The sequence below is a fragment of the Fulvia fulva genome, chromosome 5 (genome assembly GCF_020509005.1).
Source record: "Fulvia fulva chromosome 5, complete sequence".
Taxonomy (NCBI): Eukaryota; Fungi; Ascomycota; class Dothideomycetes; order Mycosphaerellales; family Mycosphaerellaceae; genus Fulvia; species Fulvia fulva.
In genome coordinates this window covers 4055916-4081864 of record NC_063016.1, presented here as the reverse complement: position 1 = coordinate 4081864, position 25949 = coordinate 4055916, and the positions used below count along the sequence as shown (strand labels likewise).

The following is a 25949-nucleotide window of genomic DNA, read 5'->3' as shown; positions in this document are numbered from 1 at the left end:
GTGTTTGGCAAGCTCTCTCTCGATTCACGTTCGCCTCCGTGCCACAATATCAACATCCTCCCCTCCAACGTCCACTTCCACCTCAATACTTCCCCTCTCCTTCACCTCCCTTTCAACCCTCACCACGCCGTCTACAAACACTTCCCAGTACCCATCCTCCAAGTTCCCTGACTCGCTTCATACTTCTATCCCACGTCACCGTAACAAGCATCACGCTCTGCTCCAGATCCCAGAGCCCCCTCAAAAAAGTCCACCCCATCCCGCAAGTTAATACTATCAACCCACGGCCGTCCCCTCACCTGGTCCCGCGTCCAAGCATCCTCCCAAATCTTCTTCATCCCATCCTCAACATTCAGCCTTGCATACCCGATCGTCACATTGCCTTCAAAGGGATCCATATGCGTCCATTTCAAGGCTTCATCGAAGGGAGTATCGTTCCTGGGATAAAAGAGACCGCCTTTCTCCCACGTGGGATTGAGGTTCTCGTCCGCATAATCGAGGGGACCTTGGCATTCTGGTCTTCCTAGCTCCGAGAGCTAGGTCAGTACACAGCCGAAGATGGGCTTGGTGAGCATGCTCAGGGGTCTTTTGGGGGATTGCTTGCTTGCTTTATGCGCGTACTCAGTCGTTGCTCGCTTGGGGGCTTCGTTGAGGACGTTCGCGGGGGAAGTATTTTTGCCCTCCTTGACGAGTACACGGTAGGCGTTGCCCACGAGAGGTGGGTGCAGTTCCGTCTTGTTGTCGATTGTGGTGAGGTAGCCTAGCGCTTGGCGTTCGTAGCATGAGCGGACGAGGGTCGAGTTCCAGGAGTTCATGAAAGCGGCTCCCCAGGCGGTGGAGGCTGGATCGGAGGTTGAGACTGTGCAGCCTTGTTTCGAGACCAACATGTCCTTGAAGAGGCCAGTGGCTGGATCAATCATGCCCTTCTTGTCCCATGCCGCCTGGTAGCGCAGCAAAACGTCATCGATGGTGTTCGTGCCATTGCGGACATCGTTGAGGCGGATCGCAATCAACTGCGTCCATTCGTTGACTTCATCCGCCTCTCCAAGCGAAGACGTCCAGACTCACCGGAGACTGGTTACAAACCACGAAAACCGCATTCGGCTCACAACAAGCCCCCACCCAATCCTCCCTCTCCATCTCCCTCAAGATCGCTTCCTGCAGCGTCCCCGTACAATACTCAAACGCCTCACTCCCCAATCCAAAAAACAACCGGATTCCAATGAAACACCAAACTCCCCTCTTCCTCAAACTCATCATCATCAAACAGCATCCCATAAAGACTACATATCAACAACAAATGCCCCGAATACGTAACATTCTCCCTCACAATAGGATCCGCCCAAGGCTTCTTTAGTTCCGTCAAGCTCGGATCACACTGAATCCCGCCGAGCGAAGTGTTGAACCAGTAGCCCCATACTTCCCTGCGGAGCATTTTGTGGATGAGCGGGCGGAAGAGAGGTTTGTAGACGGAGCGGAGGGCATTTTGGCGGTTGAAGTGGCAGGTGGCGATGACGTAGGCCATTTGCGCGAGCTGGTAGCGGTAGGCGTCGAGGAATTCCTGCATGGGTTCTTGAGATCCCATATGGTACCATTGGCCGTCGGGTTGCGTGGCGAGGTTGTGGAAGTGGCGGATGTGGCCTGCTTGTTCGCGTGTGAGCTTGGGGTATTTGGAGAGGTCGATATTCATTGTGCTTGATGCTGGGTGGGAATAAGCTAGATGTACTGGGGTATGGAGTCGCAGCACGAATGCTTAGGAAGCAGCGCTGATCACCGACCAAGGGAATCGTTGATATGAGTAATGAACACTGCCGCAACGGGTCATGTGTAAGGAGAATGTGCACAAACCCGTGCCGTTGTACATAGACTGCACACACGATCGCCCATATAGACGCACAAGCGTACCGTCAGAAGTAGTGCGATTGTCAGATCCTACTCAACACAGCCCTAATGACCCTTCAAGACTACATGTCTCGAGACCCAGGGCAGCAAGCCCTTCTTAAGTAAGGTAGGTTTCGAAGCATCTGAAGGCCCCGCTAGGTGCAAGCAAGAGGCCTGACGGCTTGCGATCGATTGCTATGGTCGGTGAATCGTTTCGTTGCACATCTTGCGCCAACGTGGAGCATGATACGTGCACACGCTCCGTTTGTGTGAGCCCTGAAGTCGCTGGTACTGCTGTTCATGGGCAGCCGGATCACGGTTGCACAAGCATCCGTTTGCTTGGCTGGTGTGGGCGGCTTGATATGTCTCGTACGTACGGAATTCACCCCTATGAATGAGTGGTGTCCGCGGCGTCCGTCGAGTCTAGAGGGCATGCTGTTGTCGACGTGAGGGAATCCAGGTGTCGGTCGAAGCGCCGGGGCACTGAAAATATGAACCCCATTTCATTCTCAATATGTCGCTGCAAATACGCCGAGCCACCGTGATATGCCATCTACAAACCAACCTCAGAGGGTATCAACCAATGCCGCCCGTGAGCAGCACACTTGCTAGTCAACCGAGAACTGAAAAGACGAAACGCTCAACACTGTGCAGTGCATGATTGGGTTGTTCGCCACGTAAATCTTCACCATATCGACCACGTCTGCCTCCTATAAATCGATCAAGCTGCCCTGATTATTCTGCTGCTGCGGTGGTCTAGCGCCGAACGGGTTGTTCCCACCAAAGCCACCAGCTGGTCCAGTCTGAGCAGGATACTGTTGTGGTGCTTGAGAGTAAAAGGGGTTGTTGCCAGTCTTTGCAGCTTCCAATCGGCCCATGCTGCCAGCTCCCGCAGAGTTGACAAAAGTGCCAGGGGCAGTGTGCTGAGAGGGTATACGAAGATCGCCAGTATTTCCGAAGGTATCTTGCCCTTCGCCGCTTGCCAAAAGAGCGTTGAGCTTCGCTTGGTAAGGGTCTTGAGGAGGTTGTTGTTGCTGTGTCTGCTGGGGCTGTACCGGTTGCTGTTGCACAGGCGAGGTAAAGTTTTGTATTGGGTTGGGTCGAGATTGTGTGAACTGGTTTGTTGCGTGCTGTTCTCGCAGTGTATCGAGTGTAGGCTTGCCTCCAAATGGCGATGCTGTCTGTGCACGTGGAGCCTGTTGGGCAAAGGGGTTGTTCGAGCCAGTCGCCTGCACGCCAATAGTGCCTTGTGACTGTCCAAAGCCACCAAATGGGTTGTTGGATCCAGCTTGTGCAGTTTGTTGCTGCTGAAGTGCTTGTTGCTGGTTTTGGTTCTGCTGATCCAGAGCCATCTGGTGGGCCCATGGGTTGTATGTCTGTTGTGGTTGCAAGAATTGCTGTTGCGGTTGCTGCATCTGATCGTATCCCGTCTGCTGGGGTTGCTGATATCCGTAGCCATTCTGAAATGCGGTCTGCTGCGGCTGCAGGCCAGTCGGCTGGCTGTACGCGTTATCGTAGTAGCCAGTCGGCTGTCCCTGCACAGGATTGCCGAACCAGTCCACGGCGGCCTGCTGCTGGTAGCCTTGGTTGAAGCCCGTGGGCTGTGGCTGTTGCGCAGGTGTGTCGTCGAACAGTAGATCGCCTTGCTCTTGATCCTGCAGCTGCCTCTTCCGGAGCTCTTCCTCTTCCTGACTCAACTTGATGGCCTTGGCGAGATCGTCGTCAGCCTCACCATTCTGTGGCTTCTGCCTCTTCGCTGCCTCGTCGGCCTCGTTCTTCGAAGCCTCAAGGGCCAATCTGAACTCGAGATCGTCATCATCGTCCGGTCGTTGGTTCCTTCGCTGCTGGTGTCGGCGCTGCTCTTGGTTAGGTTCTCCTCCCAAGCCGAAGTCCTCCAGTCCGGTGACGCGCGACTTCCATGATCCACGGTTTTGCCGCTCGGCGCGCAATCGTTCTTCGTCAAGAATCAAAGAAGTAAGCTCCTTGGCGGATGCTCGGACTACACACGATCAGCGCACTGCAAACACCCTCGATGCGCAGCGATACTCACTGCTTGCGCCAACATCTCTGCCGTCCTCGTCGGTGTGCATAAACTCGCGCAGGGTCTTGATGATGTAAATGTTCTTCCTAGCCCAAGTCACGACCAACTCTGAGCCTTCGTGCAGACAGTAGTCCAGGACCTTCAGACTCTTCAGCACATGTCGCCAGTTCTTGCCCTTGTCGTTGAGTCGCTTGTCGAGCATGTCCATGACCTCGTAGAAATCTGTGGAGCTGTTGTATGTGATTTTGGCAATGTCAGCCATGTCCGTCCCCGTGGGACCCCATGGGTCATTGCTGGTCGCTAGATGGCCATTGTCAGCTCTGAGCGCGCACTGATGGCATATCTGCCTGCTTATGGGCGTCCCGTACCATTGCGCACTTTCACCTGGACGGAAGAGTATCCTTTGGTGACATTCTTCACCGAACGTAAGACGCTCGACATGCTGGCGGATGTAGGCAGCCGCTTTCGTGGCGACGCTCAGAGGAGGGTGCGGGTGTGTCGGGTGTCGGGTGTTCGGTGGAAGATGGTATGCGGACGGCGAGTCTCGTTCGTGAACAGTGCCTGCAGGAATTGGTGGTGACCTCGAGCTCTGCTGACAAGTGGTGTGTCGCGGATCGAAGGGCAGAGCAGAGCAAGCAGAGCAAGCCGAGCAAGCAGAGCAGTCTGCGGGATGATGCAGCTTGTCTGCGGCAACGCTAAGATCAAGGGCAGTGGAAGGCCGGGGAGTGCACGCGTGTGGATGACTTCCATTTGGGTATGCAGAGGCACGGCCGAGCAGCGACAAACACAACAATGAGGCTCGGACGGTGTGGCGATATACTGCTGCCTTTGAGCGTGTCTGACTGCGTGCGCGTCGTCGCAAGGACTGATTATGCCACTCGGACAATCCGTTCCAGGTTATGTCACTTATCGCCGTGAGAGTTCGACGCCATCCACCGTCCACCGTCCACGCCTGGGCCGTGGAGTCCTGATGCCTGAGTAAGGCCGCAACACCAGCCAAGACTTGTCGGCCGGCACCACAACTTCAAACTACCTTTTCTCGCTGCCTTCGCTTCTTCGATTCGAGCTCGACGCAGCGACCAACGACAAATCCTCCCTCACTAACCTTTCCCCTTCGTTCGCACAGCATCTGTCAATATGGTAAGCATACTACACACATGACCTGCTAGTTGTCTGCCTCTGCGCGCCGATCTTTTTACTCTTAAAAACCTCAGCGGGCATGCGACAGCAATGACCCAATACATCCACCATCCGTACTCTGCGGAGTGATGCGTGTGACTTATATGGCTTGAGCTCCTCGCAGGCGTCGAAAGACCCTGCGCAGTCTCTGTAGAGAAGAAATAGCGCTGACTGTTCTTCTCAATGACAGCCTCCAAAGACCGGTGGAAAGAAGGCCGCTCCGGCTCCATTCCCAGCTGGCAAGGCCGGCGCTGCGGGTGGTAGCAAGAAGCAGGCAAAGGTGAGTTCAGACAACATCTCTTCAGCATATCTGCAGCCACACTGACCTACTTCGAGAACCCTCTCATCGAGCGCCGTCCAAAGAACTTCGGCATTGGCCAGGACATCCAGCCACGCCGCGATCTCTCGCGCATGGTCAAGTGGCCAGAGTACGTCCGTCTCCAGCGCCAGCGCAAGATCTTGAACCTCCGTCTCAAGGTCCCACCGGCTATTGCCCAGTTCAACAACACCCTCGACCGCAACACCGCCGCCCAGACTTTCAAGTTCCTCAACAAGTACCGACCTGAAGCCAAGGCCGAGAAGAAGGAGCGCCTGCACAAGGAGGCCACCGCTGTCGCTGACGGCAAGAAGAAGGAGGACGTGAGCAAGAAGCCATACACTGTCAAGTACGGTCTCAACCACGTCGTTGCTCTCATCGAGGCCAAGAAGACCCAGCTCGTCCTCATCCCCAACGATGTCGACCCAATCGAGCTCGTCATCTTTCTTCCCGCACTCTGCCGCAAGATGGGTGTCCCATACGCGATTGTAAAGGGCAAGGCCCGTCTCGGCACGGTCGTCCACAAGAAGGTGAGCACAACCATGATGATGCGTTGATCCAACACCTGCTAACATACATATTAGACCGCCGCTGCCCTCGCCATCACCGAGGTTCGCGCAGAGGACAAGAACGAGCTGTCCAAGCTCGTCCAGACCATCAAGGAGGGCTACATGGACAAGAACGAGGAGGCCAAGCGCCACTGGGGTGGAGGCATCATGGGCGCCAAGTCCCAGGCAAAGACCCGCAAGGCTGCTGAGCGCGCCGAGCGTGAAATCAAGATCTAAGTGTAGCAGCGATCAATGGCATACCACAACAGGAAAAGGCGTATGGCGCTCGCAACGCTGCAGTCGGATCACTGCATGCTGGGATGGGGTCTTTAGTCGGGTTATGATACCAATGTGCAAAACGTATGACAGGTTTATCAAACCGTGGCTGCTGTCCCGCGGCAGGCAGATCGCTTCATCTGTACCCCCATTTTCGAGCCTGCCCGATGAGTAAAATCGTATCTCATTCGTTGATCTTCGCGCTGACACTAGCAAATGTACTGTGGCGATGGTGGCCGTGAAAGCGATTGCAATGCCCTCTCAGCTTTCAATGACCCCTGGTAAGTCTCGTTTCACGTCGATCGTGAGGCTTTCACATGCGTAAACTTCGGATCCGCGGCAAGAGCTCGAAGCTCTGATGCGATTATGATGGCGATGTATTCGCTCAGCCATGCTCACGGCGCAGTTCGTGTGGCTGCGAACGCGGCGACAGGCGGTTGGCAATTGTTACACCGTTGACTTGGAAACTGTTCAATGTCGTTAGCAGTAGCGGTATAGGATAATGTCAAGGTTCGAGGAAACAGACAACAACTGTGTCTACGGCGGCACTCAACGCAAACTCATCACCGTATGTTGACAGTCGTGTAGTGGTTCATATATACAACGAGCTTACAAGTACCGGTATTTGACGCATTCACTCCAAGAGCCGCCGTGCTGTTAGGTCGAAGGTAATGGTCGAGGGTCCCGCGGGTTGCAAGAGACCTGCATGAAGACGTGAAGCTCTGTATATATATTCAGCGAGGCAAGTAGGCCATCAATGGAATCCTAGGTCGGTGTCGGTGGGTGAAGTAGCGGGGGCACAAGTCCTTTTGGACACAGCGAAGGTGATATGCTATCGGAGAACGGTGACAGATCTGTTGAGAATAGACAGACTGAGCATGGCGATGAAGATGGATGGAGCTTCCATTCGATGGTCTCGCTAGATTGCATGTTGCGTTGTAGTCGGCATATATAACATCTGACAGCAGTGCTGCGAGCCCAAGTAGACCTGCTACAAGACCAACACCGCCTGCGATGCTGTTTAATGATGCAGCTCCAGTCGATGCTGGAGCACTGGCGTCTGTTCCTGCGGAGTTCTGTGCTGCAGTCCCGGTTCCACTGCCAGTGCCAGCTGTCGCGGTAGCTAGTGAGCCCGAGCCCGAGGCTGATACTGTGGCATTGCCAGTCGCTGTCGCCGTCACCACTGACCCTTCTTGAGAATTCGCCACTGGAGCAGCGGTTTGCTGTGAGAGGGGAAGTCATTCCAGGTGCTGTGGTTATCTCGTCGTGGCCTGCTCGCACAGCTGCCCTTCGTGCTGGCATGATGATGAGACCTCTGCCAGCATTGAGTCGCCCAGACCACTCTGCATATGGCGTGCGGTGTTGTAGTGCAGGTGGAAGTAATTCCTCAAGTCATGTCATGAGGTGAGGTGGTGTGGTCGAAGAGCTGAAGCACAGAAGTGTTTCGTGGTTTTGAGCAAGCGAGCTGCCGAAGCGCTGTTTCTGCCCGACCACATTTCTCCATCGACACCCATCTGGCGAAGAGTGCGAAGGTGTCTACAGAGCTCACCACAGCGCCGGATCGTTCATGGCGGCCAACACCTGCCGTTGCCGCTCTTTCTCGACTCGACGCTCGGTGGTAGTGCTTCTCCGAAAGCGCAGACAGTTCTTCGAGTACATCTTTCGGATCGACCTTCTGAGCCGCGCATCGTCTTCGAGGTCGTCCAGCTCGATGCTCTTCTGCTCCAGTGATACCGCCGGCGTGGCCTCCACGGCCGTGGAATGCACGAAACCCATGATTATCAACGATACAAGCACATTGTTTCTGCGAGCGCGATTTTCGACCCGACAAGCTTGCGAAAGGGACGGCGTCTAGCTCCGGCTCCAGGGAACACAAGCAGCGGTGATCGCTGGTCGCGTGAACAACGACGAATGCTCCTCCCTCTTACTTCGATGACGGCCGCCGGCCCTCCAGCCTCCAGCCTCCTCGACATCCCGGAACCTGGTCACAAGGCATTTGATCGTGGCGGAGCACTCAGCGACGACTTATCGGTGCCAAGAGTCTGTCATGCTTGCCCATTTCCTGTCCTCTACTGCCACGCGACTACTGGCCACTTCGTCTTTCCATGGTCACTTCACAACAACATGAACTCGCCGTGGCCCTGCGATGCTGCCCCACAGGTGTTCACGAAACATTTTACCAACAACGTTTCCTCAGATGTCAGCATCGAACTTGCAGTCATTCCTCAGTACCCTCCACGTCGAAGGAGATGACTGTGGTGAGGTAAGTATAATACTCATTTTCTCATATCCACGGTGCCCATCTTTGTGGTACAAAGACTGTCCCCGTTACACTTGCATAATTTCACGTATGGGCTCTATAGCAGACGACTTAGCCTCGCGCCAGAAAAACAACCTCCAGCGGCGCGATGTTGAGACCAAAGACCAAACGGACTCGACATGCAAGATACCTCCCCGTCCCAGCACTCCCATCGATCAGATCGACTGCGATGACAGCGAGCGAGAAGGACACGACTATGGTTTACAGCAATCGCACATGAGCCTCCCTCGTAAGCTGACTCTGGACGATGATTTCTGGAGCCAAGCATCAAGTGCCCAGACCAGAAGGGCCGAGATGGCAATGCAAAATGGCGCCTATCACCCGCCGCCTCAGATGAGGAATAACATTGAAGACGAGAGGGCGGAGGAAGCGGAGGCTTACGTGCTGCGGCGAATGATTATCAATGCTAGTGCAATAAACCAGCCGCCACCCGCGGACCGCGATACTGCATGGACTACGCTACCGGAGGGGAAGCCTGCTGGACGGGCTGTGCCAGCGCTAGGAAAGTCTGGGAAGCATGAACCAGAGCGGAGGAAGCGAGAGCGTAGCCTGTCGCCAATATGCTGCCGCAAACGACGACCCATTCCTGCTAACCAATCAAGGGCTGCTCCAGAGCTGGCAGAGTCTGGCCAGCATGATCCGAAACCATACGACAGTATCCTAAGCCGGTCTTCTGTATACAGACCATGACCCTCAAGCTGCTCTGAACATACGTCACTCGGGGCCATGATATTTCCAGGCTACCACGCAAAGTTGCTCAATTATCTACCCCAATAGACCGCTGTCCATCCCGGTCTGAGAGCAGTATTGGCAGAGAACCTTGCCCATCCTTTTCCTCTCGAAAAGGGGTCTTTGACCAGAAGTCCCTCATCGAAATCCTTGATGCGGACATGAGGGCGTGGCTGAGGCGACCCAGAGACACTTTTTGTTAGCACAATCACTATTACACATTGTGCTATCTCCGCATGCCTCCTTTACCACTGGACAGACCGATGGCGGAATTACGGGCAAAACTCTAGGGGCCATGCTGCCTAGCATATTCGCATTTCGTACTCAAAGGTGCGGTCAGAGAACTTTAGGCTACGGCTTTTCCTCTCTGTGCGAAGAGCGAGTGATCGAGATGGGTTCGACTATGCGTGTTGCGTAGCCTAAGACTCGAATGGCACGTCGACCGACGAATCAAATCATCAATTTAGAACCAGCTATACATCACTACTCATCCGTACCTTCGCTAGAACGCTGCAATCCCCGATCCCAATCCAAAACCTTAATGTCTATATGTCATGTCTTGCATACTTGCTGCTCTTCCTCGACCTCTCTCCATAATAGTAGATGGCAATCGGAATCGGAATAAAGGCAATCGACAAGAATCCAAGCAGCGAGCAACCTCAGTCGATGCCCAAAGTCTTGAACATTTGCGTCGCAAAGAGCGGAAATGCTCCACCAAACATTGCTCGCGCAAAGTCGTTACCGGCAAGGACAGATCCGACAACCTTGGGATACGCATCGCTCTGATACGAAAGTAGAGCATTGAAGAGCGTTCCAGCTCCAATGGTGAAGAAAGCACTCCCGCTAATCGGCATGATCCAGTGGACCGACGAGCGTGCAGACCATCCAACCCAGAACAGGCAGATGGGCAAGAAGAGACTGCCGACAATCGCAGCTGGAAGACGTTTCTCTGGTGCTATTGTGCCGTCTTCGTTGGTGTTTGGTTCGATCTTCTTGCGGATCCAGTAGAAGTATGGTATTGTAAAGATCACAGCTCCGACCAAGAGGCCAATGTACGAGAGACCCAGCTCGCCGAGGTTGAAATGGTAGATTCCGTTGAAGACGAGTGGGAATGCCTCGAACCAGCAGTATAGCAGTGCGTAGATTAGGCCGAGATAAAGGTTCTGGGCCATGAGGATGGGCTCGGTGAAGCAGAGCATAAAAGGGCGATAGAGGGATGATATGACGATCTCCTTGACCGGCATCCTTTCAGCTTCGATTTCAGCGGCAGTCTTGAACTCTTTGTCCCCGGTCATCTTGCGAATCTTGGTCGCTCGGCGGAAGAGAATGTTGTCTGAGCTTGTCTCGACGAGTGTAAAGACGAGTAGAACTGCGGTGAAGGCGTTCAGCCAAATGAGTTCCCAGATAGACCACTTCCATCCCTTTGCCTGAACTGCAAAACCAGCTGCAAGTGGACCAAGAACTGGCCCGCAAATGGCGAAATTGCCCCAGATGCCGATGGCGTAGGAGACTTTCTTGGGTGACCAGACATCACCAAGCGATGCACCGCCGGTCGCGAGGACGGGTGATCCGAAAAATCCAGTCAGGAACCGAAAGGCCAGCAGCATTCCGATGTCTTTGGCATACACCACGCCGAAGTTCAGGAATAGGAAGATGAGGTGCGTGATGACATAGACCGGCATACGGCCTATCGGTGGTGCCTCAGCAAATGGAGCCAGAATCATGGGACCGATGCCGTAGCCAAAGACGAAGAGAGAGAGGCCCAGCGTGGCTGTGCCATGGCCCACTTGGAACTGCTCAGTAATGCCTTCCAAGCCAACGGTATAGATAGCCGAGCCGACGTAGATGGAGAAAGTGAGGATGCATATCACTGCGGTCGAGTAGAGTTTCTTCCACAGTGGCCAATTCTGCGGGTTGTCTGGGTCTGTTGTGCTGCTCCAGTCTACGAGGTGACCGCCCGCTCCTTTTTCTGCGATTTCGTCCGCGCTTGATCGACTGGCTGAGCGATTGAGGGAGCTTTGTCGGCTGAGCTGATGTCCAAGTTTGTCACTCTGGGGAAGCTCTGGTGTCGGTGCCCTTAGTAACCTGTTCCTAGATATTATGTTGATCATCCGTCCGACGAAGGTCTCGCGGAAGAAGTCTTTTAGTGGCATGCTGAACGACTTTGTTTGTGCGCGCCCAGGGAATCCTTGATCCAGCTCAAAGATAGTTCAGATATTAGTATGTAGTCCCGTCGAAGTGAGAACACAACAAAGGCTTGGTCTGAGCAAGAAGCCAAGCGCTTCACTTAAATATAACAGCTGCATGATCGCGACCTACCACGACCGGCCGTCCTGACATCATCTGTATCAGAGTCAGTATGGCTTCACTTATGATGACTGATACGGGCTTCGGAGCTTCGTAGAAGATTCAACACGTTGCAGATTATGGAAGCAGAGACGGCTCTTTTGGAGGGATGTTGTTGTAACTCTGGAGGAAACCTGGAACTATCGGGCTTTGCGTGGTCTCGTAAACCTAAATGTTGCTGACTGAGCGGAAGAGAGTGCATTCGAGCTTCCGGCAAGTGAGGATCCTGACGGATCACCGGGGTGAAGCACCGTCATTGAGAGACAACATCCAGGCTGACGGAGCTTTGGAGTCGTTGAAAGAGCGATCATGACCATGCCGATAGACAAGCATTCCATGGGGCAAAGCTTAAGTGTGGTTCTCGATCCCGCTGACTTGTGACTGCCCTACCATGCGGCTCCTTTGAAAGGTCGGAGTGCCCAGTTGTCGGGTCCTCGATTCATTATGATGGTCGTACCCAGCTCCATGCTCGCGGCGGGGGTAGAGGTCGCATCTGCTGCGTATTCCAACGCTAATGCTTCGGCACGTTTGCGTATAGTGATTGTATCGCTGCACTATTCCCATCAGTCCTCTGCAGGCTTGAGCCACGCCACGCCGCAAGCATTTTCGTTGTCCTCGCTTGGTGGCAGGTGCAGAGATCGAGTAGCAGCGCGCTCCCAGTACATCAGACTGCGAGAGCTGACGCCCTCGGCGTTGTCTTGGAGGGCTTGGTGGAACGCCTGAGCAGTCGCTTCGAGGCCCAAGACACGAAGGCAACGAATAATGCGGGTGATGCGGAGGTGGTTGTGATCCATGCGGGTCAACCAGGTGTTCTGTGCAAGTTTCCGAAAGTCAGGCTTGGGCTCGAGGACGGGAGCTGCTGCGTCTCCTTTCACATTGAAAGCGTAGAAGTTGGCCATGTGATTGAAGGCACGAAATAGCTGCTTGCGAAGCTCTTCATTCTCCACAAAAGCAGTTCGTGTGCCCTTTTTGATGATCGGTGCGTCTATGCCAGTCACTGGGTTAGACATGGGCACAGCTGAGATGAAAGAATACATCGACTTACCTGGGTTGATTGGAGATGGCTCTGGGAGCGGGAAGAGCACTTGGATGTAGTCGTGATGGTACTCGAGCTCGTTGTCTTCAAAGCGCAGGATGTCTTCGAGGCTGCGGCCTTCCCCGTCCTTCGCGGCTTCCACGCCATAGAAGCGGACAATGAACGGCTTCGGCTTGTCTTCTCCGGCAGCCATGGACGAGTGTCGGACACCTGTACTTGAAGTGTAAGATGCGTGTTGGACTGTGGGCTGTGGTGATAGGGTCGTTGATGGTGGCGGAGCTGTTTGTCGAAGTGGTGTAGAAAAGACTGGCTGTCGCGCTAAGAACAGCGTTGATGCTAGCAAGCGGCGCATGACGAGGAAAGCGCTCGCTTAAGAAGTGAGCCGGATGCTTTGACGCGGTCAGTTGCATTCACTTCGCGAGTGGCATGTGGCTTGTTGCTGCCTTCGAAGTGAACGCTGTACTCTTTCAACACGCCACAAGACCTACGCTTTTAGCGGTATAATGACTCTATTGCTCTGACACCACAGTATATCCGGCGGCGATCACCAACAACATGGACGTAGAGGGATGTGAAGTGTGGACAGAGCAAGAAGCGAACATCGAAGTCGAAGGTAAGACTTTCCGCCCCTGTGATCTGCGTCATGACGGCAGGAACCGCGCACGTGCCGTGTTGTCCAACCATCACTCTGCACGCGCTTGTGCTTCGAGCTTCGGCGACAGGCAGACAACCATATCTTCGCACCGTGAGGCTGCTCGCATACAATATCACGCTGGACGACCCATCCTTCGCTCGGCAGCAGCAGCTCTATACCACTGTATCGACTTGCCCAAGGCGGAAACATAAGGCAGCATGTGGGACGACGAGGACAATAACCCATATGGTTCATTCGTTCGCCGCGACTCCGAGACATCAGAGATACAGTCTCCAACAGAACGTTCGTGGCACTACTTGTAGTAGTATGGCAATGTAGGCGACTGACAACCACAAGGCTTCAACAGACCCGCGACCCCGCCATCAGGCCACTCCTCGCCCGACCAGACACCTCAGTTCATATCACGACCCAACGACCTGAGCGATGAGGAGCTTGACGATTCTCGGCACCAAGCACCGAAAGTACAGCCGAAAGAAGGAGGTTACGACAGCAGGATTGAGCAGATCCTCTACGAACACCCCGACTTGGAAATCCAGATCACGCATGCCGGCAAGAACACAGAAGGAGGAGGAGGCTTCATCACGTATACCATTAGGACTGGCGAGATCGAAGTACGAAGGCGCTATTCCGAGTTTGCATCGCTACGACAGACATTAGTCAACCTACATCCTACCTTGATTGTTCCTCCCATACCCGAGAAACATAGCATAGCGGACTATGCAGCAAAGCCTACGAAGGCCAAGGAGGATGTTGCCATCATAGAGCTGAGGCAGCGCATGCTCATGACCTTCCTGAATAGATGCAGGCAAATGAAGCAGATCCGGGAAGATGGCGTATGGTGGAGGTTCCTGGATCCTAACGTTAGCTGGAACGAGGTACTTAACTCTCATCCTGTCGCCAGCGTGCCCAAGAACAACCTCAAGGCACCACCTCTCGATCCGGCGAACCCAACTCCAGGGCACCAGTGGCTGCCGACACCATCACAAAGCGCAAAGTTACGGTCATCTTCTGGCTCGTCAGCTTCTGGCACACCCAGCTCGCCTCCAGCGCAGGCCGCACTACCTTCAGCCGCGGCTCACACAACTCCCCAAGTACAGTACATGCGGTTTCCGCCGCCGTCACAGAATCTCAGCGAAAGTGAGCTTGACCCATACTTCTCCGCATTCGAGAACAGCTCTAAAGAGCTGGAGACTCTCCTTACGGGATCAATGGAGAAAGTCAATGCTCGCCTATTGCGGCATATGTTTAGCCTTGGTGATGACTTGATGGATTTGGGCGCGCGATACAACGCCTTCTCGTTATCTGAACAATCAGCAAGTGTGGCGCATGCGATCGAAAAAGCTGGTCAAGCATGCGACTTCGCTTACGTACAGTTCCGCGACCTCGTCACATCGCTCAGCGCTGGCTTCGCAGAACCTATGAGAGAGCATGCGCAATTTGCTAGCGTTGTGCGCAGCGTGCTACGATACAGGGTGCTGAAGCGGGTGCAAGAAGAGATGACCCGAGATGAGCTCGAAAAGAAGAGGGCCAGCCTGGAACAGCTCGAAAGGAGCGAGCTGGAAGCCAAAAGGATCGACCAGTACATGTCATCTTCTGGGATGCACAGCGCACCAAGGAGAAGCACCAGCAGTGGTGGTAATCGCAGCAGGCCTGCGTACAGCGATCCCGATAATGCCTCGGTCGACAGCGATTTCCCACCAAATGTCGGCAACGTGCCGAGTGCATCACAAGGCGAGTCTCAAGAGAACCAGCCATACACAAGTCCGCCGACATCACCTTCGAATGGGCACAAACGAGCCACAAGTGGCATCACCAACAAAATCTTTGGCCGACTAACGCACGCGATACAAGGTGTTACCGACCAAGATCCAGAAAGGGCACGTCGAGATCAGCTTGGGAAGACAAAGGAGAGTCTCGTACAGCTGGAGCAAGCTCTAGAAGTGTCGCAGCGTGATGTGAAAGATGCATCTTCAGGTGTGCTAAAAGACTTGAGGCGATTCCAGGGGCAGAAGGAGGACGATCTGAGAGACTACATGGTATGCACAGAAACCACCCGAGAATTCCGACTCCATACTGACGATTCATGCAGCTCAACTTCGCCAAAGCCCACGTTGAATGTTCGAAACGTAGCCTGGATGAGTGGGAAAAGGCGAAGACTGAGATACACAAGATCGAAGTGAAGTGAGGCGCGCTGGCGCACTAATTTTACACTAATGCTAGTAATGATACCCAGTAGATGGCTGGACTGCTGAATGTCCCGCACTTCAGCGATGAGTGATTTGTTGTACACATGGTCTGACGCTTTGGCCCCACTGCATCGTCCTTTTGGTATCGTTGAACTGCTTGACCGCGCCAGCCGCCATGAACTTGTCGACACGTGCCGGTGTCTCCACATTGAGCTTCCTCCTGGTCAAAGGAGCATCTTCTTCAAAGCTTCAGAGAGCGGTATGACAGCTCGATTGATCGCCGCAGGCCCTTTCTCGGAGCCTGCCGATGTGAAGAACCCAGGACCCGGTCTCATGTACCGTCTCCCCGACAGGCCTCGTTCTTGATCCGTGTGCAGTCACTAGCACATCAGGCCAGCCATCCTAATACAGCAGGCTGCATCGAAGGCAGTCCTTGGGCGGCGATGTCAATGCTTGTCCCACGATCGTAGCCGCGACTTTTCTTCCACATCCCCCCTTCTTACTTCTTGTCGCAGCTTACGGCGCCTTTGTCTTCAACTGCACGCCATGCCACTTTTTGATCTCTTCTCCAAGTACTTGGTTCACCAGGCGATGTTGCTTTATCACGGGCAAGCCAGCGAACTTCTCGGACACAATGTCGATGCCGTACATTGACCCGCAGCCGCCGGAGATATCTTGGACCTCGAGTTTGGTGGGCTGAAGACCTTCCTTGATAAGAGCGAAGACTTTGCGCTCACCTTCGGAGAGGTAGTCGGGGGCTTGGACAGAGGAGGAGTCCGAGTAGTGGCGGAGGGAAGATCGTGCGATGAGGCTTGAGGGTGTGATGGGTTGGCGGAGTGGTGCTCTGAAGAGTCGTGGGAGAAGCGTTCGGGCGGCCATTGTGATTGAATTGACGTGATTAAACGTGGCGTTTGAGACTCCACTGTCCGTTCTCAGATAATGATGCCAGATTGGAATTACAGTACAGAGAGGTGTAGTCGTGGATGGATTCAACGTTCACATCACTTTCTGTTGTTGACATCACCTCGGCCGACAAGGATCGCGGGAGTAAGCAGAAATTCCGCAGAGCCGCATGGCCGCTCAAGTCTCACCGTCTCACGTGCTTCCCATCAGAAGTGAATCATGCCAACCTCGCTGAGAAGTCCGTGAAACGAAAGTCCCGGCCCTTTGCACTGCAGCCTGTTCCTCAACCTCAACCTCACCTTCGCTGAGAAACGCTGACAAACCCTTACGCTGCCGCATGCGTTCTGGCCGCCCAACGTGCATCCTGCTCCAGCCGCTGATCGTATCGCGCATTTGACACACGCCTTCACGCGTCATACGGACCAAAGCGCTCACCTCCACCAAAAAACAACACCACATCTTCAATCGTGTTTTCTTTATCCAATATCAGGCCCATTGCAACCAGCAAATTTATATACGTATCTGGATACATCACTGAACAAATTGTCGTGCTTGGATTGGCTATATGTGGTGTTGTTGTCGCATGCTACCGTCGCAAACTTTTCACCTGTTTCTTGGATTGGAGAAGCTACTGCAAGATGACCAAACACCTTTCAACACCTCAAAAGAATCAGATAGTAGGAGCCTATCACTACTGCAGACTTAAGGGCATCAAGTGCTCGCAAAGAGACCTTGTTAAGAACTTCAAACCGCTCTTCGCACCCACAAGGCATCAGGTGCGCAATGCTCTGGACACTGCAGGCTCAAGACAGCCATATCACCTTCCAGAACCTCCACCTTCCGGACCAGATCAGCTCTTATCCAAGGAGGACGTGGACCGGTGTGAACGGCTGCTTGAGAACTACCACAGCAGGGGTCAGAAGAACGCAGTAGATACACATTGTGACTATAGACGCAGCAGAACGAAGAACAAGGTGGTGTGGATGTGAATAGAGAGATAGAACAACACCTTCAGAAATGAACATAATCCCACCAGTTGTTTTGGGCGGTTTGGTCAGTGTGGAGCGTGGCCTTGGACTCATTCTACATTGTTGCCGCCGGGCTCGGCGGACCCCTCATCGCATCCCACCGGCCATTTTCACCCCCCGCCAGCTCAACGATCACCACCAACACCTGCCGCATCCGAAGTTGTGCTGGAGGTACGTACCGTTTCGATCACGACGTGCGTGAACGCCTGTGCAAGTGGACAGCATATCGCGGGCACCTGCGTCTTGGCCGTCGCCTGGAAGCGACGTGATGCTCTTTACACACCTCGCTGGCGCATAACGCTGTCGCTCGCCGTCAGCGGCTACACTACCACCCTGCATTTGAGGATCATCTTGGGCCTGCCAACCACGAGCACGCAACGCGTGTCGAGAAATACTGAGCAGGGGCTGCGTCTTACATGCTTGTACATGGACCCTGCTTTGCATGCTGCCGCGTGCTGTGGCTGCTTCGAGGCATCGTCTACGACGCCGTTTACTGCGCTTGCGTCTTGCTTCTCGGGCACGGCAACGCACATGCAAGCCACGGACCCTCAAATACCACACAGCTCTCGCTTGGTTGCGAGCTGGACATTGAAGGAAGGACTAGTGATTTTGAGATCCACATTGTAAATGGCATCTCCATGGTCCACTATGGTTACTTCACTTCTCAGATTCACTTCGGCGCTTCTCCAGATCACTAAACGATTGCCCATGGAGTGATACGGAGAGGTCGGAGTCCGTGTCATACGCGGAATGTAACTGACAAAGGAAGCAGCTACCCTGTCGTCTTGGAGCTGGTCGAGGCGCTAAAGGTGGTATGCCAGAGGACGTCCCTGAGAAGTCCCGGATCTTCATTGGCAGATGCCGCAAACAATGTCTCTATTGGAATTCATAAGAACTGCGGCATCGGTTCTGCTGAGTGTTGTATGCTGTGCTATCGTGGAGGAATATCATCACTCTAATACTGGAATATCGACCTGGGGCATTATCTATGAGATACAGCAATGAAGCCAGGCCACCCTGTCAAGACACATCACCGGGGTCTTGAAGCCGCAGATTCGGCTCTTCATGGCGCAACCATCCCTGCGTGGAGCTTGAATTAGCGCCCTCAACCAGCAGCCACGACAGCACGACCGCTCGTATGTGGCGCTTTCACATGCACAAAACCTGGGGTACAGCTGTTGTATCTCCCTGGAGCTGATCATTTGTATTTTGATACTACAGCAGCAGATAAGAGGTTCAGCCGTGCGTTCTGTCATGCTAATGCTACACCAGTGTAGGATGATCCCCAGGTAAGCGCAACGACTTGCAGCAGGATGCAAAGGTTGACTCTTGGTGCCCGCGCGATCCGTTTTGCCACGACGGCGGAGTTCTACCTTGGCGGTAGCATGCAGTCGGGCCGAACACGAGTGTTGGAGTGCTCGAGGGTCTGAAGGAAGATTGGAACAGTGTTGTGGAGCCGACTGCACGTTACTGATTGAGAACGAAGTGCATGCATGAAGAATGGCACGCCTTTGCTTCGTGATACCGCGACTGTCATGGCCTTGCGCTGATAGGCGCCGGTATCACGTTTCATGACATCGGCAAGCACGAAGCACAACATCAGCGTGCCCAGCACAGAACTGTGATCCTCGTCTGCACGAGCACAGAGTGCGGAGTGCATACTGTCGTGAAACGGGCAATCTCTTCAGCGCTGCAATTGCAGTGACGCATTGTCAAGAGATCAGACAATCAGACAATGCAGATCAGCAACAATGCCATCACGAGAGCTCTCACACGATACGAAGTCTCGCATACCTTGCACATGAAAGTCACCCCACGCATATGCATTGTCTGGGCCTCTACGATCTTGATGCAGAGAGTTGGAGATGCTGGAGGAGTCGAGACAGGCATTCTCCGCAATCCGCCGAGGCCTACGACCCACTCGTTGTTCGTTGAGGATGTTGTCTCTATCACGTTGGGGAAGCTGCAATCTCCTCCAGCGCGTAGTGGCTGGCACAGTGAAGTAATGGGGGCCCCTTCCCCAGACCCACCAAAACTGTGATTGAAATAAAGTGGAGGCAAGGATCTCTGGTAGCGTTCGAGATGAACAATGTGCCCGGACTGGGGTTTTGGCTTTGGGGTTCAGCGCATGCACCCCATGGTCGTTCTAATGTATGTGTTGTGGATCGCATGCTGTACGATGAGGTTCGGGGCGTTTGAGTCTGAAGTGTCAGGCTTGTTGGGTACGCCGGTGGTACTCAGAGTGGTACTCTGTGGTCCATGGTGAAGGCAGTCTGGCTGTGGCGGTGCATAATTACATTCATCCATGACAATGTGGAATGATGTCTAGGTCCAGCAATGCTTCCTTAGTATTAAGACGTCCCTTCACATGTATCTAGGGCGGCGTGTGGTACTGCAGATGTTCTCCAAGCACATTCGATCCATCGTTGGCGGTCATACCTTTGCCATCGTCCAGATCATGCTTCTGGTAGAGCGAAGCTGGTGTGTCGTTGTTGCTGCTGCCGTTGGAACATTGCGTTTTCAGACACAAATAAGTTGATCGTTTGCGTCCAATGGTAGCTTCGAGAGCAGTGCTGTTGTACTGAGTTGCTCGCTTGGTGGTTCGCATCCATCGATACCGAACTCCTGTGTCCCAGATTTTGTCTCACGCTCGATCTTTCGGTGGGCGGTTCTGCTCAGGACTGTATGTTCTCGGTTAGTCGTAGTGCACCAATACTCGTTCATCACGTTGACTTTGCCATCGGTCTCCGAAGCTAGCTTCCTTCTCCTGACTGGCTGACATATATGCCAATCAGATTTGGAAGGAGGCCACTATTGACCGGCATCTCGACCACCGCGATGATTCGTGGCAGGACCTGAAGATTATCCCACAAGCTGCAAGCTCCCCGCACTGAAGCTCCATGGTCAATGAAGTGCTTCGAAGGTCGAAATAGAGTTTGGATCAGATACATAGCGGTGAAGATGATGATCTGTGAGACTTGCGCACCTTCCTTGTAGACGTACGCCTGGTGTGTTACCGTTCTTTGCAAAGATGTTCACCTTCGTTCCACTTTGGGACGGCAGAAGCCAATATATGTGGCGCGCCTGACGTGATACTGTACTTGGGTGCTTGGGTGCCACGTTGTCAGGGTTCCATACCGTAGATCATGGTCTCGAACTCGGCGGCGGGGTACATCTGTGGCTGGAACTGCAGCATACTGCGATTGAACAAATTGATGTGCTATCGACGTTCTAGCAGAATGCCACACAATGTGACAGACTGCGATCTGTGTCGTTACGGCCGGGTGATGAGTTAGTGATGCGAAGCCACCGTACGGGTACGATCAGACGATTGTTGACTGTCTAATCAACCCATGCTCCCAGATCGGTCTCCGCCATCACCCTGTCCCCGAAGATGTGCAGAGCCGCAAGCGGATCTCTGAAGCTCTAGCAAGCATACCAGCGAGGCTTCCTTGCTGCGACAGCTGAAATAGATATTTTGCCAAATCGACGAACGATGATCGTCGATATAGCAAGTTTAGCAGATTAGATGGGGCGTGTTGAGTTGCAAGCTCCACGATCTCTGATAACCGGCCTGAGAGCGCAGAAGCCCCTACAAGCATCTTCCATCACCAGTAGGATGGGCCGGATGTGCGAGCTGCAGGTCGTCGTAATGAAGTGACACGGTAGGTGACGGTATGACATGCCACCACGAGTCTATGCAAGAGTCCCTTGGCTGGCTTGGAGCACTTTGTCAGGTCCGCGGAGTCCAGCAAGCATGATCGGTGAGCCATGGCGTGAGATAACGCAAGCCGCAGAGCACCGAATCTCCATACCTTGCACCATATCTGCAGAGCTGGTTCAAGGTGCTAGCTAGGTTCACAGCCAGCAAAGAGGCTGCTCTCCGCGGTGGTTTTCAGTGACGCCGCAGCTCCCCAGGGAGGCGACGAGTGTGTGGGCCAGCCGTTTACTTTCCTCACGCCATGTCGCGCAGAAAGCCACACCACAACACGCCGGACATCGGACGTCGGCTATCAGTGCAAGCCTTGGTGCAGCTTCACCTTCACCTCACCTCGACATGTATAATGTACGGTGGTGACACGGGCGGGAAGCGCGCTGCCGTGTGGCCATGTTGTTGGTGAGCGGTCAACGTGTCGACGTCGAGTCTCCTTCGCTGTGTCCATCCCAGCGACAGTCTATCGTGGTGTATCGCTCTGGCTGGCGGCATCTCGACGAAGCTTATTCTGCCCATGCCTGCCCGCACTTGCGCATAAACGGCTTTAGTGGGCTCGCATTTACGGTGACGACGCCACATCCAGCATCCAGTTCCAAGGAAGACATCCGCGACAGTGCGGCGGTGGATATTGGACGACGGTGATGACGAGCGTTGCGAACGTCTGTGTGTCGTCTCTGACTTGATGAGGCATGCAATTGCGGGCTGCTGGCTGCGGACATGGACACGGCACATTGACATCGGACGACATGGACACTGATTGATCAGCGTGGTATGCGAAGCGGCGGTGGCACGCGCAAGACTGTCGCACGTAGACCGTCTTTGGTAGCAGCGCGGCGTTTCACTCATCACACTGCACAGTGGACACTGCACAGCAATTGTGGCTCGTGAAGCGTATCGAGTGTCGAGGTACCGCGTGTGGTCACCAAATTGTACCCAGCAACTACTGTATCTCACCAGGCATGCCGGTCGCCGCTTGGCGCGCGCTGCAGGCCGAGTTGAGTTTGTCCCAACGAAAGGATCGTGCATGTTGCGCGTCGAAGCGCTCGCTTACCAGTCAGCTAGGTGTGGAGAACAGAGTCCGGCGCAGGATGCTGGCGATCCACCAGCGTTTCCGGCAAGAGTGTGTCTTGGTCGTGTAGGTAGGTAGTAGGTACAGGAGTACTACTACTGCTGCCCCCCGCTGGCCTCTCAACACTGCCCACTGCCCAGTCCCGCCCACTTCTAGGCCAGCTGCATAATCCGGCAGTCGGATTGATATACGCAGAGACCCCGTTTTCACAAGAGTCGAGCTTGCTTTTGTTCTTTGTTGCTCGCAGCAGAGCGAGGTTCACTGCAATCTGTTGGGCATAAACAACCATTGTTTCTTCGCCTCGAATTGTCCCCAACGACAACCTTTTTGGAACACGCCAGGACCAGGGCTCTCTTGCCACCCCACAGTCCAAGCGCGCAGCTGCGATTCAGGTTGAGAAATCCGCCTGCTGCTCGCTCATATACCCAAGCAGCTCAGCCATTGCGCGGCACCACCGCTCGCTGCTTCCTCAACAGTGCGAAGAAGTGTCGCGTCTGGTCTGCCCGAGACCACTCTGCACCTTCAGGCCACCACCTGCACCGCAACAGCTCGCCGGCTTTCACTAGCTGTGCACCTGTCTGTCGAGTTTCGTCCCGACGAACCTACGCAGACCCATCTCTCATCAGCCGTCACTTGGTCTGGCGCTGTTTCTTGTATTCTGTGAGTCGACCCCATCACGAGCACGCATCGGCATGACGAATGTTTGGTTGGGGCCATCACCGATGCCCACCATTCACCATCACCACCCACTCCCACCAGACAAAGAGAAAGTGTTGCTGACACACGCTCACTCACAGTGCCGTTAATACTTGGATTATACCTTTAATGATCTGAGCGACTCGACGCCTATCAAACCCTCCGTGTACGCGCAGCCGAAGCGAAATGCCGTACACGCCTCCATCGCAGCAATCGCCTGCGTCGTCAAAGTCCAGCAGCCCCGTCATCAGCCGATCGTCCTCATACCATCAGGACGATAACAACAACAACAATGGCGTGCCACGATCGCCCGTATCGCATAGGCCGCAACCACCGCGATCACACTCGTCTGCCTCGTACCTGCACAAGCATCGACGTTCACCCTCGATACCGAAGGCCGATCATGCCGCCCCACCGACACCGGTCCAGGGACCCAATGCTCAGGTCTCGGCACTGGACTTTGCAACAATGAACAGCCTCCGCCAATCGCCGCCGCCCAGGAATAACCTTCGCATCCCCACGGGTGCCGTGATATCACCACCAGACTCGTCGGAAAACTCGGATGGGGATGAAGGCAGCAATGAGCGAGGCCGAGAGCTGGAGAAGAACTGGGATCAACTGCAGCAAGCCGTGCGAGCGCTGCCGCAGCAGAGAGAAGGATCGCCCGAAAAGGTCGGCACGCAGCTTGCACTGCAGACCAAATCGGAACCGCATTCACAAGTGACCTCGCCTGCCGCGTTATCAGCTGCCGCTCGCAAAATTTCGCATTCCCGATCGTCGACCGAAACAAAGATTATGTTGAAGACACCAACATTTTCGGAATCACCTACACAGACATCGGACGACAGTGAGGAAGATGACGGAAATCCGTTGAAGCCTGCCCTGGTACGGAAGAAGTCCGGCGAGCTTGTCAAGCCCGCGTTGAGGCCGTCGTCCAGGCGGCGTTATTCGAGCATGCCTGGAACGCCAACCTATTCGAAATCGGTACACTTCAACGACAGCGATAACCAAACCCGACACTTTCTACAGGTTGACAAGCCGATCGCCGTCAGCGCAGGCACGTCTCCTGTGGAAATGTATGAGAGTGAAAGTGAGTTTCCGTTCGAGGAAACGGCCAAGCCCGAGCTCGAGATCAAGATTGCCAACTTCCCCGAGGATACCGTCACCCGACGGAGCAAGCCTGTCCGATTGGAGCGCATTTTCCTGTCTGCTGACAAGACTACACTGGTGGGCATCTGCGCAGTGCAGAACCTCTCCTTCCAGAAACTCGTCATTGCCCGTTTCACCCTAGACTATTGGAAGACTACCTCTGAGGTCGTCGCGGAGTTTAACAATTATCCTCGCAGCCCGCCAAAAGACGGCTGCGACCGGTTCAAGTTCCACATCAAGCTGACGGACCAAGCCAACATCGATAACAAGACCCTGTTGCTGTGCGTACGCTACGACGTTGGTGGTCAAACATACTGGGACAACAACAATGACAGAAACTACCAAGTCGACTTCAGCAGAACGCAGCCAGAAAAGAAGCATGTTAAGAAGACTGTTCAGCACAGCCCTCTGGGCCAGCGTCCGCTGAACGCCATCCCACGCAGCAAGCACAACGCGTCATCACCACGAGGCAGACAAGATTCTGTCGACGATGACTTTGTCTCGCGACTTGATACCAGTTCTGCTTATAGCTTTGGCACGCCGTCCAAGTTCCTAGGCGACTCGCCCTCCAACTCCATCAAGCTGAAGCCAAGATCAAAGCGACCAACCTTCTCTGTCAGCGGTCCTCCTTCTGCTGCCATCAATGGTCTGGGCAGTCGCTACGACTTTGGCAACTCGCTGTCTGCTGCCTTGTCTAGTGCACAAGACAAACTCGGACGCCAGAGCGGACTTATGAATGGCTCTGCAGCCGAGCAAGCTGGAGGTAGTTACTTCCCTCTGGGTCCTGTTGAACGTGTGGAGCCAAGCAAGCCCGAGATAACTGGTCGACCGGAGGCCATCACTTCGGATCGACCTGCAATGGGATCAGAACAGTACAAGGATCTCGTTCAGAAGTTCTGCTACGTAGGTTCCAACCGCAACTCCACTGCACCTGCAGCCAAGGTCAATTAGGAACGACACAAAAGCTGACCGCTCCTCTCAGTTTACGCCCGGCACTGGAATTGGCAAGGCAGCATCGCCGTTGCAGACTAGCAACTCAAAGTCCTCCTCGTCGCAGCAGCAAAAGCAACCTCCTAGCACAGATGGCACTCAGGAGGCCGAACCTGCCACCTCCTCGGAATCATCTGCTGCGAACTCTCCGGTCCTACCCACGATTGTGGCCAAAGATCGAGCAGCATGCTCTCCAGCTTTGATACCATTCATGTCTCGGTCCCAGTCCCCAGTGCCGACCACAGGTCAAGGCTTGGGATCGCGCTCGGCCTCACCCGTCAGCTTTGGGTATCCTTATCACAGCAGTCACCGAGATGGATATCTTTCTGATACGCCAACGCAAACGGCCATCCTTGGTTGATATGACGAGTCCAAACTGACACGACATCCTGCATCCCACCATTTCTAGAACTCGATGCGAAGCATGCAGCGATGCTGTTACGATTACGATATACGATGATTGCGAGGTTTCCTTCGCTCGGTCGCTGCCAGATCGTGTAGCTACGACCACGTGGTCATCACACACTGGTGGCAGACGATTGTTTTACTCTTGCACTTTTAGCGGGTTTGTGCTTTTTCATGCATGGCGTTCAGGCATAGATTTTGCTTTTACCTGGGTTTCTTTCACTCGACATGCGTGCTGGTGCGCGCAAATAGGGTGGTGGCTGGGTTTTTGCGTTAAAAGTGGGCAGAGAGGCCCGTGCTTCACAACATTGTGGATGGCTTGTGCATAGCTGGCATGGATACTCATCAAGCGGTGTTTGCGTCAGGAAGTTGGTCCTTTCAAGGTGGCGCTGGGGATGGAGCGAGGTGTGCGGCTGGCGGTGAGGCGTACGGCTGTAGTCCTGAACTCTCATCTCGCTGCGCGACTGAGCATAGGATGAAT

The 25949-nt window shown here is 54.2% G+C and overlaps 10 protein-coding genes across 10 annotated transcripts; 4 read left to right on the top strand and 6 right to left on the bottom strand.

The window, feature by feature from the left end:
• Positions 1-185: 185 nt before the first annotated feature.
• Positions 186-1690, bottom strand: CLAFUR5_06253 (uncharacterized protein; the record flags this gene model as incomplete). Its single annotated transcript, XM_047905401.1, is given in 4 exon segments — positions 186-536; positions 549-1013; positions 1069-1192; positions 1230-1690. The coding sequence occupies 4 exon segments, from the start codon at positions 1688-1690 to the stop codon at positions 186-188; spliced, it is 1401 nt and encodes a 466-aa protein (XP_047761813.1).
• Positions 1691-2591: 901 nt separating this feature from the next.
• Positions 2592-4363, bottom strand: CLAFUR5_06252 (Epsin-1; the record flags this gene model as incomplete). Its single annotated transcript, XM_047905400.1, has 3 exons — positions 2592-3880; positions 3932-4222; positions 4291-4363. 3 exons carry the CDS (start codon positions 4361-4363, stop codon positions 2592-2594), a joined length of 1653 nt encoding a protein of 550 aa, XP_047761814.1.
• A 696-nt stretch (positions 4364-5059) lies between these two features.
• Positions 5060-6202, top strand: CLAFUR5_06251 (60S ribosomal protein L8-B; the record flags this gene model as incomplete). The annotated part of the gene is made up of 4 exons (XM_047905399.1): positions 5060-5062; positions 5292-5381; positions 5438-5947; positions 6002-6202. 4 exons carry the CDS (start codon positions 5060-5062, stop codon positions 6200-6202), a joined length of 804 nt encoding a protein of 267 aa, XP_047761811.1.
• Positions 6203-8387: 2185 nt separating this feature from the next.
• Positions 8388-9251, top strand: CLAFUR5_06250 (uncharacterized protein; the record flags this gene model as incomplete). Its single annotated transcript, XM_047905398.1, has 2 exons — positions 8388-8504; positions 8628-9251. 2 exons carry the CDS (start codon positions 8388-8390, stop codon positions 9249-9251), a joined length of 741 nt encoding a protein of 246 aa, XP_047761812.1.
• A 584-nt stretch (positions 9252-9835) lies between these two features.
• On the bottom strand, positions 9836-11443 carry CLAFUR5_06249 (Caffeine resistance protein 5; the record flags this gene model as incomplete). Its single annotated transcript, XM_047905397.1, has 2 exons — positions 9836-9948; positions 10006-11443. 2 exons carry the CDS (start codon positions 11441-11443, stop codon positions 9836-9838), a joined length of 1551 nt encoding a protein of 516 aa, XP_047762458.1.
• A 756-nt stretch (positions 11444-12199) lies between these two features.
• Positions 12200-13024, bottom strand: CLAFUR5_06248 (Opioid growth factor receptor; the record flags this gene model as incomplete). Its single annotated transcript, XM_047905396.1, has 2 exons — positions 12200-12621; positions 12682-13024. 2 exons carry the CDS (start codon positions 13022-13024, stop codon positions 12200-12202), a joined length of 765 nt encoding a protein of 254 aa, XP_047762457.1.
• A 500-nt stretch (positions 13025-13524) lies between these two features.
• Positions 13525-15512, top strand: CLAFUR5_06247 (Sorting nexin-41; the record flags this gene model as incomplete). The annotated part of the gene is made up of 3 exons (XM_047905395.1): positions 13525-13609; positions 13664-15363; positions 15417-15512. 3 exons carry the CDS (start codon positions 13525-13527, stop codon positions 15510-15512), a joined length of 1881 nt encoding a protein of 626 aa, XP_047762454.1.
• Positions 15513-16029: 517 nt separating this feature from the next.
• CLAFUR5_06246 (BolA-like protein 3) lies at positions 16030-16392 on the bottom strand (the record flags this gene model as incomplete). Its single annotated transcript, XM_047905394.1, has 1 exon — positions 16030-16392. One exon carries the CDS (start codon positions 16390-16392, stop codon positions 16030-16032), a length of 363 nt encoding a protein of 120 aa, XP_047762688.1.
• A 3805-nt stretch (positions 16393-20197) lies between these two features.
• CLAFUR5_06245 (uncharacterized protein) lies at positions 20198-20640 on the bottom strand (the record flags this gene model as incomplete). Its single annotated transcript, XM_047905393.1, has 3 exons — positions 20198-20413; positions 20448-20539; positions 20583-20640. 3 exons carry the CDS (start codon positions 20638-20640, stop codon positions 20198-20200), a joined length of 366 nt encoding a protein of 121 aa, XP_047762456.1.
• Positions 20641-23110: 2470 nt separating this feature from the next.
• On the top strand, positions 23111-25424 carry CLAFUR5_06244 (Phosphatase 1 regulatory subunit 3A; the record flags this gene model as incomplete). Its single annotated transcript, XM_047905392.1, has 2 exons — positions 23111-24976; positions 25056-25424. 2 exons carry the CDS (start codon positions 23111-23113, stop codon positions 25422-25424), a joined length of 2235 nt encoding a protein of 744 aa, XP_047762455.1.
• Between the last annotated feature and the right edge of the window lie 525 nt (positions 25425-25949).